Here is a 15,961-nt window from a genome sequence, read left to right on the forward strand (position 1 = left end):
CTGCATCTATACTCATGAACTTGCATTTGCCTGAAAGGTTCTTCCTTCTCCTTGTCCTCTCTGCAAAACTCTATTTGTCCTTAAGGTATAACTCATGTGCTACTTCTTCTCGAATTATCCCCTGACACTCAGCAGGTATAATTAATGGACCTTTCTCTGTGTTACCACTATACTAGTTTATACCACTGTTATATATTTGCCAGATATACTTATATGGCCACCCCCCTGCTAGGTTGAGGGCGACACAACTAGAGGTAGGAACCATATCTTAAGTGTTTCTGAATGTCTCTCACTGCTTCTAGCACTGAATATGGGCTGTAGTAGAGATACTCACTAAACATTTTATTTAAATTAATTATCTAATTGTGACTGTAACTTTCTTGCAAGAAAGGACTAGGTAATGATCCCCACTTAAAATCCTGCCAGGTATATATAGTAGATGCTCAAATTTCTTTTTGAATGATAGTAAAATATGTTATATTGTTTATTATTTCATAGAGAATGTAGGCTTTTTGAAACCAGGAATTGTGTCTTATAATTCTTACAAATAGTAAGTATAGATGATGGATGGATGGATGGATGAAGAAAGGAAGGGGTTAGAAAAGCAGATCTTTTTTCCCTTTCCATTCTTTTTTTTTTTTTTTTTTTTTTGTGGTATGCGGGCCTCCCTCAGTTGTGGCCTCTCCCATTGCGGGGCACAGGCTCCGGACGCGCAGGCTCAGCGGCCATGGCTCACGGGCCCAGCCGCTCCGCGGCACGTGGGATCCTCCCGGACCGGGGCGCGAACCCGGTTCCCCTGCATCGGCAGGCGGACGCGCAACCACTGCGCCACCAGGGAAGCCCCTCCATTCTTTTTTAAATGGCTTATAAATATGAGAAGATAGCAAGTTTGTTTCTTTCCATCTACAAACCACACTGTTGACTAAGGATTGTTTTTACTTCTTTAAACATTTATGAATAAACACATTCAGGCTAAAGAAGCAGCTACCAGTACAGCTAGAAAAAGCTTCTTAAGATCCAAGCAAGAAATGAGTCCAGGGCTTCCCTGGTGGCGCAGTGGTTGCGAGTCCGCCTGCCGATGCAGGGGACATGGGTTCGTGCCCCGGTCCGGGAAGATCCCACATGCCGCGGAGCGGCTGGGCCCGTGAGCCATGGCCGCTGAGCCTGCGCGTCCAGAGCCTGTGTTCCGCAGCGGGAGGGGCCACAACAGTGAGAGGCCCGCATACCACAAAAAAAAAAAAAAAAAAGAAATGAGTCCACATCTGAGCTTAGGGTCCAAGGCATTCCCCACGTACCATTCTTCCACTTGGTGACACTACCAATAAGCTCCTAATTGGAAGGTTAAGAAGGATAAGGTGATCAATGAAGGCACATCAGTGATTACCAGTGTAAATGGACAAGGCTCTTTCAATTTTTGGCAAACCAGTAAGATGGAAAGTGCTTGTTTGCAGAAGGGATGTTTCTATTTCAATTAATCTAATATATATATAAAATTCAAGGATTTGATGTTGTCATTACTTTACACAGGTGCAATATAGGCAGAGGGCAGACAAACTTCCTTGCCAAGAACCTTAATTTAGATCCAAAACTGAAAGCAAAATTTCTTTCATGACCCAGAAGAATAAGGTAGACAAAAGTTAAGTTACTGGTAGGAGGGAGACGCAAGAGGGAGGAGATATGGGGATATATGTATATGTATAGCTGATTCACTTTGCTATAAAGCAGAAACTAACACACCATTGTAAAGCAATTATAGTCCAATAAAGATGTTTAAAAAATAAAAAAAGTTAAGTTACTTTTACCTCATCAGAGCTAAACAACAGCAGAGGCAGAAGTACCGGCAGTTGATTAAAGGCATTGTCCTGACCACCATGGCTAAGCAAGGGCTGCCTTATGGAACCAGGTCAGAGGACACTGATTTCTCTATTCAACTTCGAGGCACCACTTTGTAAATGACACAATCATTTTTGGGTACAAGAGGTGCTTTAAATGTGGTAACATTATATCATTTCAGCTATAATGATCATAATTACTTATTTCTTTTAATCACAACCCACTTAACCACTTTAGTACAGAGAACTAGTTCAAGGAGTTTAATTTTCATTCAACATCTAATCTTCGTGTTTACTGAAACCCTTCACAGGCTTTGTTTACTGTCTGCTTGCTGGCCTGGACGTTTGATCTTGCAAGACTAGATCAGACAGGGTCAGATAAAATACTGATTACTAGGATAAACCAGGCTTGAGGAAGTAACACTCGTTTTTAAAATCCTCATTTCTCCCAGCTTTTTAATATTTTGCAAAATAAGCTCAAATAAACAAACAAAATTAAGACAACTAGCAATCAGGGGCTTCTTGTGCAATGACTGAGAAAAGGAAAGTGATGGGGATAATTTTGCTTTCTGGCCACAGTATAGGGTTTGGTTAGGTCCATTCATTCTAGTGGTATTATTTTATGACACAAATAATTTTGAGATATTCACTAGAATTGTGTGAACTTTCAATGACCCCTTAATTCTTGTGACATATTAAATACTTGAAACTGACCTGACCAAAGAGGCAGTTCATTTTGCTTTTGGTGCCAGATGAAAAACACTTTAAATATAAAATTATTTTCTTTTAAATTATTAATTTTTAATTAGGAAACATTTAAAACATATGAGTGCTTCTTTGTGAAGGTACTTTCTTATTCTTATAAGATCCCTTGCAGAATTAGATTGCCATAATAGTATAATTAATAATAGTACTGCACATAATTGTCACTTAGTTTCATACAACTGATGGGGCAAGTGTATGTCTAAATAGACTTAATCCAAAAGAAGAGTGAGGTTAAAAATATTGTTTTAATAAAATGCGTAGAACCTATGAAAGAAAAATTGAGAGGTAAATCCCACATAACCCCCAAAATTCTTAAAAATAATTAATAGCATGAATGTTTCTAGGTCCCGGTGGATTATCCTTGGGTCCAACACTAAGACTCCTACACATTAAACAACGGTTAATATTGGTCTTTTTGTTTTGTTTTGTTTTTCCACAAAATCTATGTATTCTTCTGAATCCTGGGAGCTTATGAGCGCTACATTGTAAAATCTAGGCCAGAAGCAATTACAGTATGAGATGAACAGCAATTAAAAAAATGCCATCTGAACCAACCAACTACCACATTCAACCACTTCATTTTCTTCAGTATCAAAAACTCCTGGGAAGCAGGTTCATGGTTCTGAACTTTAAAACCAGAGTACACAAACTGTCTCCCCATCTATCCTGAATTAACACTAATGTTAACTCAAATATGTCTGTGTCAACTATGATTGCCTTTGAAATTAAAGGAAAAAGGTAAACAGAATGTGCTTTGCTGTGATCACTGGGGAAAATAACGTTAACATGCTAAGCCAAACCAACTTAGGACTTTTTAAAGAATAAGTGTAAATAGTTTAGCTATAATAACAACAAATTCAAAAAATGCACATTAAAATGTTTACTTCAAAATTTAGACAATTCCATTTGTATATAGTCTTTACATCTGTTTTTAATGATATCAAATTATTGATTATTCATTTTTCTCATATTTATTTAAGCATTAACTGTAGAATTTGCAATCTGATCTTTTTTTCCTAAAACCTTTCAGTAGACTTTTATTTTTGCCAGGTTTTAGTCATGTTTACTTTGATCTTTCAGAGTATATAATTATTTTACTGTTTATTTCTATGAGAAGAGAAAAAAAAATTGACCTAGGAGATCTATATGTGGCAATTTGTAACAGAATCACATAGCTTATGTTTGGGAAATCATGGTTTTGATTAAGAAGCAACCATTTAGTTCCCACTGTTTTATTAAAACAGACATTAGCAGATAATAGGAAACATATTTAACAATGTAGCCTGCATTTAGTTTGAGACATCAGTAAGCTAGCTTGAGATTTTCTTCCATACTGAACATCAGCAATGATACATGTAAACTGGTAACTATGGAATGGAAACAAGGTGGGGGAGGGGAGACAAGGAAAGACGGAGAACTCTGACTTCTGTGCTCTCAGGAAGAGCACTAAGGTAGAATTCTGGTTTAGCTACTTTGTTTCCAGATTTGAAATTCATTACTTTTTTTTTTTTTTTTGAAAATGGATGGACACAAATAGAAATTTTACAAACAAAATCATTGCTTTCTCAAGAGAAATGGATTCTACTAGATAGGAACTCCCACAGTGACATCTATTCACAGCATAAAGCTTCTAAGGACTGAAATGTTCCTGTATAGGTCCAACACTTCCTTTTCTCTGAAGGTGGAAAGTTAATAAAATGCACTTCTCTGGGGTGTTTATTTTCTCTACACCATTATACCTGTCATGAATTCTTTGTTTTTCCTCCCACTCCCTTGGTTGATGAATCAACACCACTTGAACTGTTTTATGGCAGCTTGTGTTTACTTCACACATACCTTAACCTTCCCTTTTCTCCTCCTACTGACACACACACATGCACACACACACTTTTTAACAGCAATGACTAGCTCCATCTCTTTGAATAGCATGTGTACACAGCATCTGGCTGCCTCTTCAGGTGTGGATCCTTGACCTCCTGATTGAAATCAAGGTCTCAGTCTGCTTTTATGGCACTTAAAGATTTAACTGTGCATTTACTATCTTGAAGAAAAAAATAGAGCTTGAAGAATTTACTTGCTAAGAAAGAAAGGAGAAAAGTAGAAGACATAAGTGTTAATGTGTGTGTGAACAGATATACACACACACACACACACACACACACACACACACATTCTGTAGTGGCGATTCTGAAAACACTAGAGTGAAGAGTTTCCAGTCTTTTTGAATCTGGAATTATACTCCAGACTATTAAAAGAGAACGCTCTCTTCCTTTCTCTTATAATAGCAAGTAAATTGGATCTAACAAATGACCTTGAAGCTGCGTGATTCTTTTGATTTTTAGCCAAAGAGGATATTGTTCAAGTACTTTAACAATCTGATTTTAAAGGAAAAACTTGGAGACAACACTTACAGAAAAACACTTCCGAACCACACAATCATGTCTTACAATGAGAAGGAGTTATTCATCTTATCCTGTACAAGAGTTAATATTAATAACATTGTAAAGCAAGTACCCAAGCCAGAAACTAGAGGGTCCTAAGAATTTTAGAATGTATTGAAAAGGAATGGATCATAATTCAATTTTTAGTGAACTTAATTTCTCCTGGGTAGTTCAACAACTTGACTTTCCTTATAAATTGTATATTTAGCATAAAATGCTCTCATTCCTTTGTAATCAGAAATGTGCCACCAATGCAAATAAAGCTCATTTTCTCAAAAGGTAACCTTGTAAACAAACTCCCAAATACTCAACAACCAAGAGGCATTACTTCCATACTGTCTCCCTAGAGGAAAACTACAGGTAGTAAAAACAAATAAATTAACCCTTTACTTTTACCTGCCCACCATAAATTGTCATTTAACCCTCTCAACAGGGGCAGTGAACCATCAGCAAGTCTCTGAATACCTATAATAAAGCATGATGAATGATGTCATAATCATGCAAAACATGAACTAGAAGGACCCTCAAACATCAACCTGCTCTGTTACCAAAATATCCCCCAATCCCCTCAGGGGTTGGTAGCATTTGAATTGAATAGCATTTGAAGTGGGGTGAGAACAACAGAATTTTTCCAGCATTGACAAATCTGCAAAGGCAAAATATCACATATATTTAAAGGGCTGGATGGCCTAAAGAGCGTGCCATTTATTATATGAGAATGGTATATTCAGGACCAGATATAATTCTATATATAATATATTGCTGCTAGTAGAATTACTACTATTAATTATTGTTACAATATTATAGTTATTGTTTATTAAGAGATTACTTTGTGCCAGTATTAACGTATTTAGTCCTCACAGCTAGCCAGTGACTTACTTTTATTACTTCCAATTTTCAGATAAGGAGATAGAGTCTTGGTGAAATTAAATAATTTGTTCAAGCTCACACAGCTAGTAAACAGAAGACAAAGATTTGAATACAAGTCCTCCTGACTGCAGCGTCCCTTTGCTTTAACCACTGTTCTGGAATCGTCTCCAAATAAACACAACATCAAACTCCATTTCTGACCAAAGACTTCCCTATACCACACAGTCATTTCAATTTGCTAATTGGTACTTAAACTGTAAGTGCTGATTTAACCTAGAATGACTGCTTTTTTCATTAATAAATTAATGAAAATGATTTATTGATTGAGCTTTTTAAACAGACATGCCTATCTGAAATATACAAATTCAAAATATTTTTAAAGATCTCAGCCTTCACAAGCATCTCTTGTGAAAACTACACACTTCATATATTATGCTAAGAATTTTACTTTAGTCCCCTGCATCGGCAGGCGGACGCGCAACCACTGCGCCACCAGGGAAGCCCACCATCTTAGTTTTAAGGGAGCCAATCTGGATCTCTTGATGAAAATATTAAGAATCTTATCTTGCACCCCAATGTTCATAGCAGCACTATTTACAGCAGCCAAGACATGGAAGCAACTTAAGTGTCCATCAACGGATGAATAGATAAAGATGTGGTATATACATACAACAGAATATTACTCAGCCTCAGAAAAACAATGAAATATTGCCATTTGCAGTAACATGGATGGACCTAGAGATCATCATACTGACTGAAGTCAGACAGAGAAAGACAAATATTATATGATATCACTTATATGTGGAATCTCGAAAAAATAATGCAAATGAACTTATTTACAAAACAGAAACAGAATCACAGACATAGAAAACAAACTTGTGGTTGCCAAAGGAGAAGTGGGCAGATAAATTAGGAGTATGGAATAAACAGATAAACACTGCTATTTATAAAATAGATAAATAACAGGGCTTTCCTGTATAGCACAGGGAACTATATTCAATATCTTATAATAACCTAAAATGGAAAAGAATCTGAAAAAAATACACATATATATATACATATATATATATACATGTATAAATGAATCACTTTGCTGTATACCTGAAACTAACACAATATTGTAAACCAACTATACTTCAGTTAAAAAAAAGAATCCTACCTTTATAAAAAAGTATATAAAATTTTATTAAAAATTGTATCTAAATTAGCATAAATTCCCAAGAATCAACAACTCCTTGACCTAAGAAAATGAAAATAGGCTTCAAAAATCAAAGTCAGTTTACCCTTAATCTTCTTGTACTTCTTATACCATCTCCCAAACTCCTGGCACTTGGTTGCTGACACGTTGGCATAATATGTGCTATTTACAATGGATGAAATCATACTCTGTAAAGAAAAAAAAAACAGTTATTTTTCCATAAATATGAGTATTCCTTTTCAGGGACAAGAAAGGGCACATTATAGTCCACACCAATCTCCTTTGTCTTTTAAATTTGAAGCAGTCACGCTCCTGCAAACTAAATATTAAATATGATTAACGAAACTTACTATCCCTTTAACTTGTACGATGACAGTGCATTCTCCATAAAACCAATCCTGGAGCAATGTCAAAGATGGAGGGGGCAGGACACACAGATTGAATACAAAGGGAAAGAACAGTTGTGATTTAGGAACCCGAGCAAAAGGTGAGATCAGATGCTCCTGCATCTGTAATCCAAATAATGCCTCTCAGATGTTTCTGTTCCGCTTCCAACTGCAACAAGCTTACACAGCCAAGAATCTGAGAACATCCGTGCTACACACTACAGAACAACATTTAGAGAAATAAGTTAAATTAATATAATTTATAGAAACGTGTGATTAGCACTTGTGTGAAAATTCACCAAATGAAAAAAATTAACAGTGCTATTTTAGAGCAAGGGAAACTAAACATAACACTTGTTCTGTGTTTCAAGCAAAAATGCATCAAAGCTAAAACTTTGAGTGTTTAAGTACCTGATTCCTTCTTGCTCTTAATACTCCTCTCTCTCCTCAGCTCAACCCTTTAGCTGATTTGTTTGAAATTGCAGTAAACAGGAAAGAGAAAGGGAGCATAACCTAACTTACCACTGAAAAATTAAAAATTATAACTGTACACCTTGAATTCAATTTCATACAGAGATATGTTTTCAGTCAATATGGCATGTTTGGACCAACATTCATGGCAGATGTTAACTTATACCTGAATGACTGTGATAGTACATGTGTATGTTTTATACACAGACTTTATTTCTGCAAATTCTGTCTAAAAACAAATGGACATAAACGAGTCAAGAGATCCAAATGACCTACGTTAAGACTTTATATCCTGCCTTGAAATCTCATCTTTCTTAAAAAAGTTTTCCCCAGATATGGAACAGTTGAGGGACAAATAAACAAACAAAATTAAGACAACTAGCAATCAGGGGCTTCTTGTGCAATGACTGAGAAAAGGAAAGTGATGGGGATAATTTTGCTTTCTGGCCACAGTATAGGGTTTGGTTAGGTCCATTCATTCTAGTGGTATTATTTTATGACACAAATAATTTTGAGATATTCACTAGAATTGTGTGAACTTTCAATGACCCCTTAATTCTTGTGACATATTAAATACTTGAAACTGACCTGACCAAAGAGGCAGTTCATTTTGCTTTTGGTGCCAGATGAAAAACACTTTAAATATAAAATTATTTTCTTTTAAATTATTAATTTTTAATTAGGAAACATTTAAAACATATGAGTGCTTCTTTGTTAAGGTACTTTCTTATTCTTATAAGATCCCTTGCAGAATTAGATTGCCATAATAGTATAATTAATAATAGTACTGCACATAATTGTCACTTAGTTTCATACAACTGATGGGGCAAGTGTATGTCTAAATAGACTTAATCCAAAAGAAGAGTGAGGTTAAAAATATTGTTTTAATAAAATGCGTAGAACCTATGAAAGAAAAATTGAGAGGTAAATCCCACATAACCCCCAAAATTCTTAAAAATAATTAATAGCATGAATGTTTCTAGGTCCCGGTGGATTATCCTTGGGTCCAACACTAAGACTCCTACACATTAAACAACGGTTAATATTGGTCTTTTTGTTTTGTTTTGTTTTTCCACAAAATCTATGTATTCTTCTGAATCCTGGGAGCTTATGAGCGCTACATTGTAAAATCTAGGCCAGAAGCAATTACAGTATGAGATGAACAGCAATTAAAAAAATGCCATCTGAACCAACCAACTACCACATTCAACCACTTCATTTTCTTCAGTATCAAAAACTCCTGGGAAGCAGGTTCATGGTTCTGAACTTTAAAACCAGAGTACACAAACTGTCTCCCCATCTATCCTGAATTAACACTAATGTTAACTCAAATATGTCTGTGTCAACTATGATTGCCTTTGAAATTAAAGGAAAAAGGTAAACAGAATGTGCTTTGCTGTGATCACTGGGGAAAATAACGTTAACATGCTAAGCCAAACCAACTTAGGACTTTTTAAAGAATAAGTGTAAATAGTTTAGCTATAATAACAACAAATTCAAAAAATGCACATTAAAATGTTTACTTCAAAATTTAGACAATTCCATTTGTATATAGTCTTTACATCTGTTTTTAATGATATCAAATTATTGATTATTCATTTTTCTCATATTTATTTAAGCATTAACTGTAGAATTTGCAATCTGATCTTTTTTTCCTAAAACCTTTCAGTAGACTTTTATTTTTGCCAGGTTTTAGTCATGTTTACTTTGATCTTTCAGAGTATATAATTATTTTACTGTTTATTTCTATGAGAAGAGAAAAAAAAATTGACCTAGGAGATCTATATGTGGCAATTTGTAACAGAATCACATAGCTTATGTTTGGGAAATCATGGTTTTGATTAAGAAGCAACCATTTAGTTCCCACTGTTTTATTAAAACAGACATTAGCAGATAATAGGAAACATATTTAACAATGTAGCCTGCATTTAGTTTGAGACATCAGTAAGCTAGCTTGAGATTTTCTTCCATACTGAACATCAGCAATGATACATGTAAACTGGTAACTATGGAATGGAAACAAGGTGGGGGAGGGGAGACAAGGAAAGACGGAGAACTCTGACTTCTGTGCTCTCAGGAAGAGCACTAAGGTAGAATTCTGGTTTAGCTACTTTGTTTCCAGATTTGAAATTCATTACTTTTTTTTTTTTTTTTGAAAATGGATGGACACAAATAGAAATTTTACAAACAAAATCATTGCTTTCTCAAGAGAAATGGATTCTACTAGATAGGAACTCCCACAGTGACATCTATTCACAGCATAAAGCTTCTAAGGACTGAAATGTTCCTGTATAGGTCCAACACTTCCTTTTCTCTGAAGGTGGAAAGTTAATAAAATGCACTTCTCTGGGGTGTTTATTTTCTCTACACCATTATACCTGTCATGAATTCTTTGTTTTTCCTCCCACTCCCTTGGTTGATGAATCAACACCACTTGAACTGTTTTATGGCAGCTTGTGTTTACTTCACACATACCTTAACCTTCCCTTTTCTCCTCCTACTGACACACACACATGCACACACACACTTTTTAACAGCAATGACTAGCTCCATCTCTTTGAATAGCATGTGTACACAGCATCTGGCTGCCTCTTCAGGTGTGGATCCTTGACCTCCTGATTGAAATCAAGGTCTCAGTCTGCTTTTATGGCACTTAAAGATTTAACTGTGCATTTACTATCTTGAAGAAAAAAATAGAGCTTGAAGAATTTACTTGCTAAGAAAGAAAGGAGAAAAGTAGAAGACATAAGTGTTAATGTGTGTGTGAACAGATATACACACACACACACACACACACACACACACACACATTCTGTAGTGGCGATTCTGAAAACACTAGAGTGAAGAGTTTCCAGTCTTTTTGAATCTGGAATTATACTCCAGACTATTAAAAGAGAACGCTCTCTTCCTTTCTCTTATAATAGCAAGTAAATTGGATCTAACAAATGACCTTGAAGCTGCGTGATTCTTTTGATTTTTAGCCAAAGAGGATATTGTTCAAGTACTTTAACAATCTGATTTTAAAGGAAAAACTTGGAGACAACACTTACAGAAAAGAAACACTTCCGAACCACACAATCATGTCTTACAATGAGAAGGAGTTATTCATCTTATCCTGTACAAGAGTTAATATTAATAACATTGTAAAGCAAGTACCCAAGCCAGAAACTAGAGGGTCCTAAGAATTTTAGAATGTATTGAAAAGGAATGGATCATAATTCAATTTTTAGTGAACTTAATTTCTCCTGGGTAGTTCAACAACTTGACTTTCCTTATAAATTGTATATTTAGCATAAAATGCTCTCATTCCTTTGTAATCAGAAATGTGCCACCAATGCAAATAAAGCTCATTTTCTCAAAAGGTAACCTTGTAAACAAACTCCCAAATACTCAACAACCAAGAGGCATTACTTCCATACTGTCTCCCTAGAGGAAAACTACAGGTAGTAAAAACAAATAAATTAACCCTTTACTTTTACCTGCCCACCATAAATTGTCATTTAACCCTCTCAACAGGGGCAGTGAACCATCAGCAAGTCTCTGAATACCTATAATAAAGCATGATGAATGATGTCATAATCATGCAAAACATGAACTAGAAGGACCCTCAAACATCAACCTGCTCTGTTACCAAAATATCCCCCAATCCCCTCAGGGGTTGGTAGCATTTGAATTGAATAGCATTTGAAGTGGGGTGAGAACAACAGAATTTTTCCAGCATTGACAAATCTGCAAAGGCAAAATATCACATATATTTAAAGGGCTGGATGGCCTAAAGAGCGTGCCATTTATTATATGAGAATGGTATATTCAGGACCAGATATAATTCTATATATAATATATTGCTGCTAGTAGAATTACTACTATTAATTATTGTTACAATATTATAGTTATTGTTTATTAAGAGATTACTTTGTGCCAGTATTAACGTATTTAGTCCTCACAGCTAGCCAGTGACTTACTTTTATTACTTCCAATTTTCAGATAAGGAGATAGAGTCTTGGTGAAATTAAATAATTTGTTCAAGCTCACACAGCTAGTAAACAGAAGACAAAGATTTGAATACAAGTCCTCCTGACTGCAGCGTCCCTTTGCTTTAACCACTGTTCTGGAATCGTCTCCAAATAAACACAACATCAAACTCCATTTCTGACCAAAGACTTCCCTATACCACACAGTCATTTCAATTTGCTAATTGGTACTTAAACTGTAAGTGCTGATTTAACCTAGAATGACTGCTTTTTTCATTAATAAATTAATGAAAATGATTTATTGATTGAGCTTTTTAAACAGACATGCCTATCTGAAATATACAAATTCAAAATATTTTTAAAGATCTCAGCCTTCACAAGCATCTCTTGTGAAAACTACACACTTCATATATTATGCTAAGAATTTTACTTTAGTTCTAACACCATCTTAGTTTTTTTTTTTTTTTTTTGTGGTATGCGGGCCTCCCTCTGTCGCGGCCTCTCCCGTTGCAGAGCACAGGCTCCGGACGCGCAGGCTCAGCGGCCATGGCTCACGGGCCCAGCCGCTCCGCGGCATGCGGGATCCTCCCAGACCGGGGCGCGAACCCGGTTCCCCTGCATCGGCAGGCGGACGCGCAACCACTGCGCCACCAGGGAAGCCCACCATCTTAGTTTTAAGGGAGCCAATCTGGATCTCTTGATGAAAATATTAAGAATCTTATCTTGCACCCCAATGTTCATAGCAGCACTATTTACAGCAGCCAAGACATGGAAGCAACTTAAGTGTCCATCAACGGATGAATAGATAAAGATGTGGTATATACATACAACAGAATATTACTCAGCCTCAGAAAAACAATGAAATATTGCCATTTGCAGTAACATGGATGGACCTAGAGATCATCATACTGACTGAAGTCAGACAGAGAAAGACAAATATTATATGATATCACTTATATGTGGAATCTCGAAAAAATAATGCAAATGAACTTATTTACAAAACAGAAACAGAATCACAGACATAGAAAACAAACTTGTGGTTGCCAAAGGAGAAGTGGGCAGATAAATTAGGAGTATGGAATAAACAGATAAACACTGCTATTTATAAAATAGATAAATAACAGGGCTTTCCTGTATAGCACAGGGAACTATATTCAATATCTTATAATAACCTAAAATGGAAAAGAATCTGAAAAAAATACACATATATATATACATATATATATATACATGTATAAATGAATCACTTTGCTGTATACCTGAAACTAACACAATATTGTAAACCAACTATACTTCAGTTAAAAAAAAGAATCCTACCTTTATAAAAAAGTATATAAAATTTTATTAAAAATTGTATCTAAATTAGCATAAATTCCCAAGAATCAACAACTCCTTGACCTAAGAAAATGAAAATAGGCTTCAAAAATCAAAGTCAGTTTACCCTTAATCTTCTTGTACTTCTTATACCATCTCCCAAACTCCTGGCACTTGGTTGCTGACACGTTGGCATAATATGTGCTATTTACAATGGATGAAATCATACTCTGTAAAGAAAAAAAAAACAGTTATTTTTCCATAAATATGAGTATTCCTTTTCAGGGACAAGAAAGGGCACATTATAGTCCACACCAATCTCCTTTGTCTTTTAAATTTGAAGCAGTCACGCTCCTGCAAACTAAATATTAAATATGATTAACGAAACTTACTATCCCTTTAACTTGTACGATGACAGTGCATTCTCCATAAAACCAATCCTGGAGCAATGTCAAAGATGGAGGGGGCAGGACACACAGATTGAATACAAAGGGAAAGAACAGTTGTGATTTAGGAACCCGAGCAAAAGGTGAGATCAGATGCTCCTGCATCTGTAATCCAAATAATGCCTCTCAGATGTTTCTGTTCCGCTTCCAACTGCAACAAGCTTACACAGCCAAGAATCTGAGAACATCCGTGCTACACACTACAGAACAACATTTAGAGAAATAAGTTAAATTAATATAATTTATAGAAACGTGTGATTAGCACTTGTGTGAAAATTCACCAAATGAAAAAAATTAACAGTGCTATTTTAGAGCAAGGGAAACTAAACATAACACTTGTTCTGTGTTTCAAGCAAAAATGCATCAAAGCTAAAACTTTGAGTGTTTAAGTACCTGATTCCTTCTTGCTCTTAATACTCCTCTCTCTCCTCAGCTCAACCCTTTAGCTGATTTGTTTGAAATTGCAGTAAACAGGAAAGAGAAAGGGAGCATAACCTAACTTACCACTGAAAAATTAAAAATTATAACTGTACACCTTGAATTCAATTTCATACAGAGATATGTTTTCAGTCAATATGGCATGTTTGGACCAACATTCATGGCAGATGTTAACTTATACCTGAATGACTGTGATAGTACATGTGTATGTTTTATACACAGACTTTATTTCTGCAAATTCTGTCTAAAAACAAATGGACATAAACGAGTCAAGAGATCCAAATGACCTACGTTAAGACTTTATATCCTGCCTTGAAATCTCATCTTTCTTAAAAAAGTTTTCCCCAGATATGGAACAGTTGAGGGAAATCTTGGAACTTCTAATGTCATTTCGACAAAGTAGTCAAGATAAAAAGGATAACAATAAATCAAGGCATTGACAAGTTACTTAGGTTCAAATGCCAGTAGACAGTCCTACATAGACCCCCATTTAAGACAGTTTCCTCTATAAGCCCACAGACTCCCTCTTTTTTAATCACTATGCAGTACTGATGGGGGAAGGAGGTCCTAATTCAATTCACAGAAACCTCTGGTTCTTTCTATATAGCAGATGGCTATCCTCCCTGCAGTTGCTGATCTCTAAACGACAATTCTGTTCTCTAAAGGGAGATAGTAAAGAGAACTCTTTTAATCTGAGGATCTGGACACAGCCCTGGAACACAAAGAGCCAGTATCACCTGAGTGTATCACAGAACTTGGAGCCTTGCCTGCTGCCTTAGAGGATCAATGGAATCCTAATCTTCCTGAGGCAGGGTTCTGCTTTGTATGTTATTAACAAAGGAGTAAAGAAGTCTCTTGGCTAGCTACGCTAGTTCCTTCCCTCTCTGGGCTGAGCTTTCCTCTCTGTCCCAGTTTGTGAGATCCTTGAGGACAGTGACTATGTCTGTTTCTTTTTTTTTCTCTCCCTTGTGTCTAACACAATTCTGATGTGGGATATCTGAGTCACTGAAATATAACAGATGAAAAGGGACAAAGATGAAATTTTAAAATGCCAAACTGAAATGTCAAAATAATGAAAAATTTAACATGAAAGCAGCCTAATAACAGATGCACCAGCTACTCGGGTTTATGTGAATAACTGCAAACGTACTTGTCATCTTTCTACGTTGTTTGTATGAATGTTACCCTCTGGAAAGGCATAAGATATATAGCCATGGCAGAAGCCAGAGCTAAACCTTCTATCACAAAGTGATCTATAAAGCAGATTAAAATGGAAAGTGTTTTAAGTACTGCCTGGAGCTGCCCCTCAACTCCTCCTGGCCCATAAGACCAGGACACATATCCATATTACTCTGGTCTCAGATAATCCACATTTCCCCCACTCCCTGGACTTCTTACTTTGTCTTTCCTCCAGATGCATCTTCATTAACACTCGTGCGTTAGTGGCCAGTGTCAATCTATGTGGCAAGAAAATGAATATCTGGACTTCTGCTGGTTTCATCACCAGATGGTCTTACACTAGAGTTCACACTCATTTAAAAAGGAGTTGGCAACGACTCTTATTCAACATAGTTTTGGAAGTTTTAGCCACCGCAATCAGAGAAGAAAAAGAAATAAAAGGAATCCAGATCGGAAAAGAAGAAGTAAAGCTGTCACTGTTTGCAGATGACATGATACTATACATAGAGAATCCTAAAGATGCTACCAGAAAACTACTAGAGCTAATCAATGAATTGGGTAAAGCAGCAGGATACAAAATTAATGCACAGAAATCTCTGGCATTCTTATACACTAGTGATGAAAAATCTGAAAGTGAAATTAAGAAAACA

General features: G+C 35.9%; 1 protein-coding gene across 1 annotated transcript in view; it reads right to left on the reverse strand.

Annotated features, from left to right (window-relative positions):
- The window catches only part of SATB2 (SATB homeobox 2), a 200,920-nt gene that overhangs the window by 93,761 nt on the left and 91,198 nt on the right, over positions 1 to 15,961 (reverse strand). Inside the window, exon 5 of the mRNA XM_024124589.2 lies at positions 13,376 to 13,478. Within this exon, the coding sequence (XP_023980357.1) occupies positions 13,376 to 13,478 (103 nt within the window). The remainder of the gene's footprint in view (positions 1 to 13,375; positions 13,479 to 15,961) is intronic.

Source organism: Physeter macrocephalus, chromosome 2 (assembly GCF_002837175.3).
Source record: "Physeter macrocephalus isolate SW-GA chromosome 2, ASM283717v5, whole genome shotgun sequence".
NCBI classification, from domain to species: Eukaryota; Metazoa; Chordata; class Mammalia; order Artiodactyla; family Physeteridae; genus Physeter; species Physeter macrocephalus.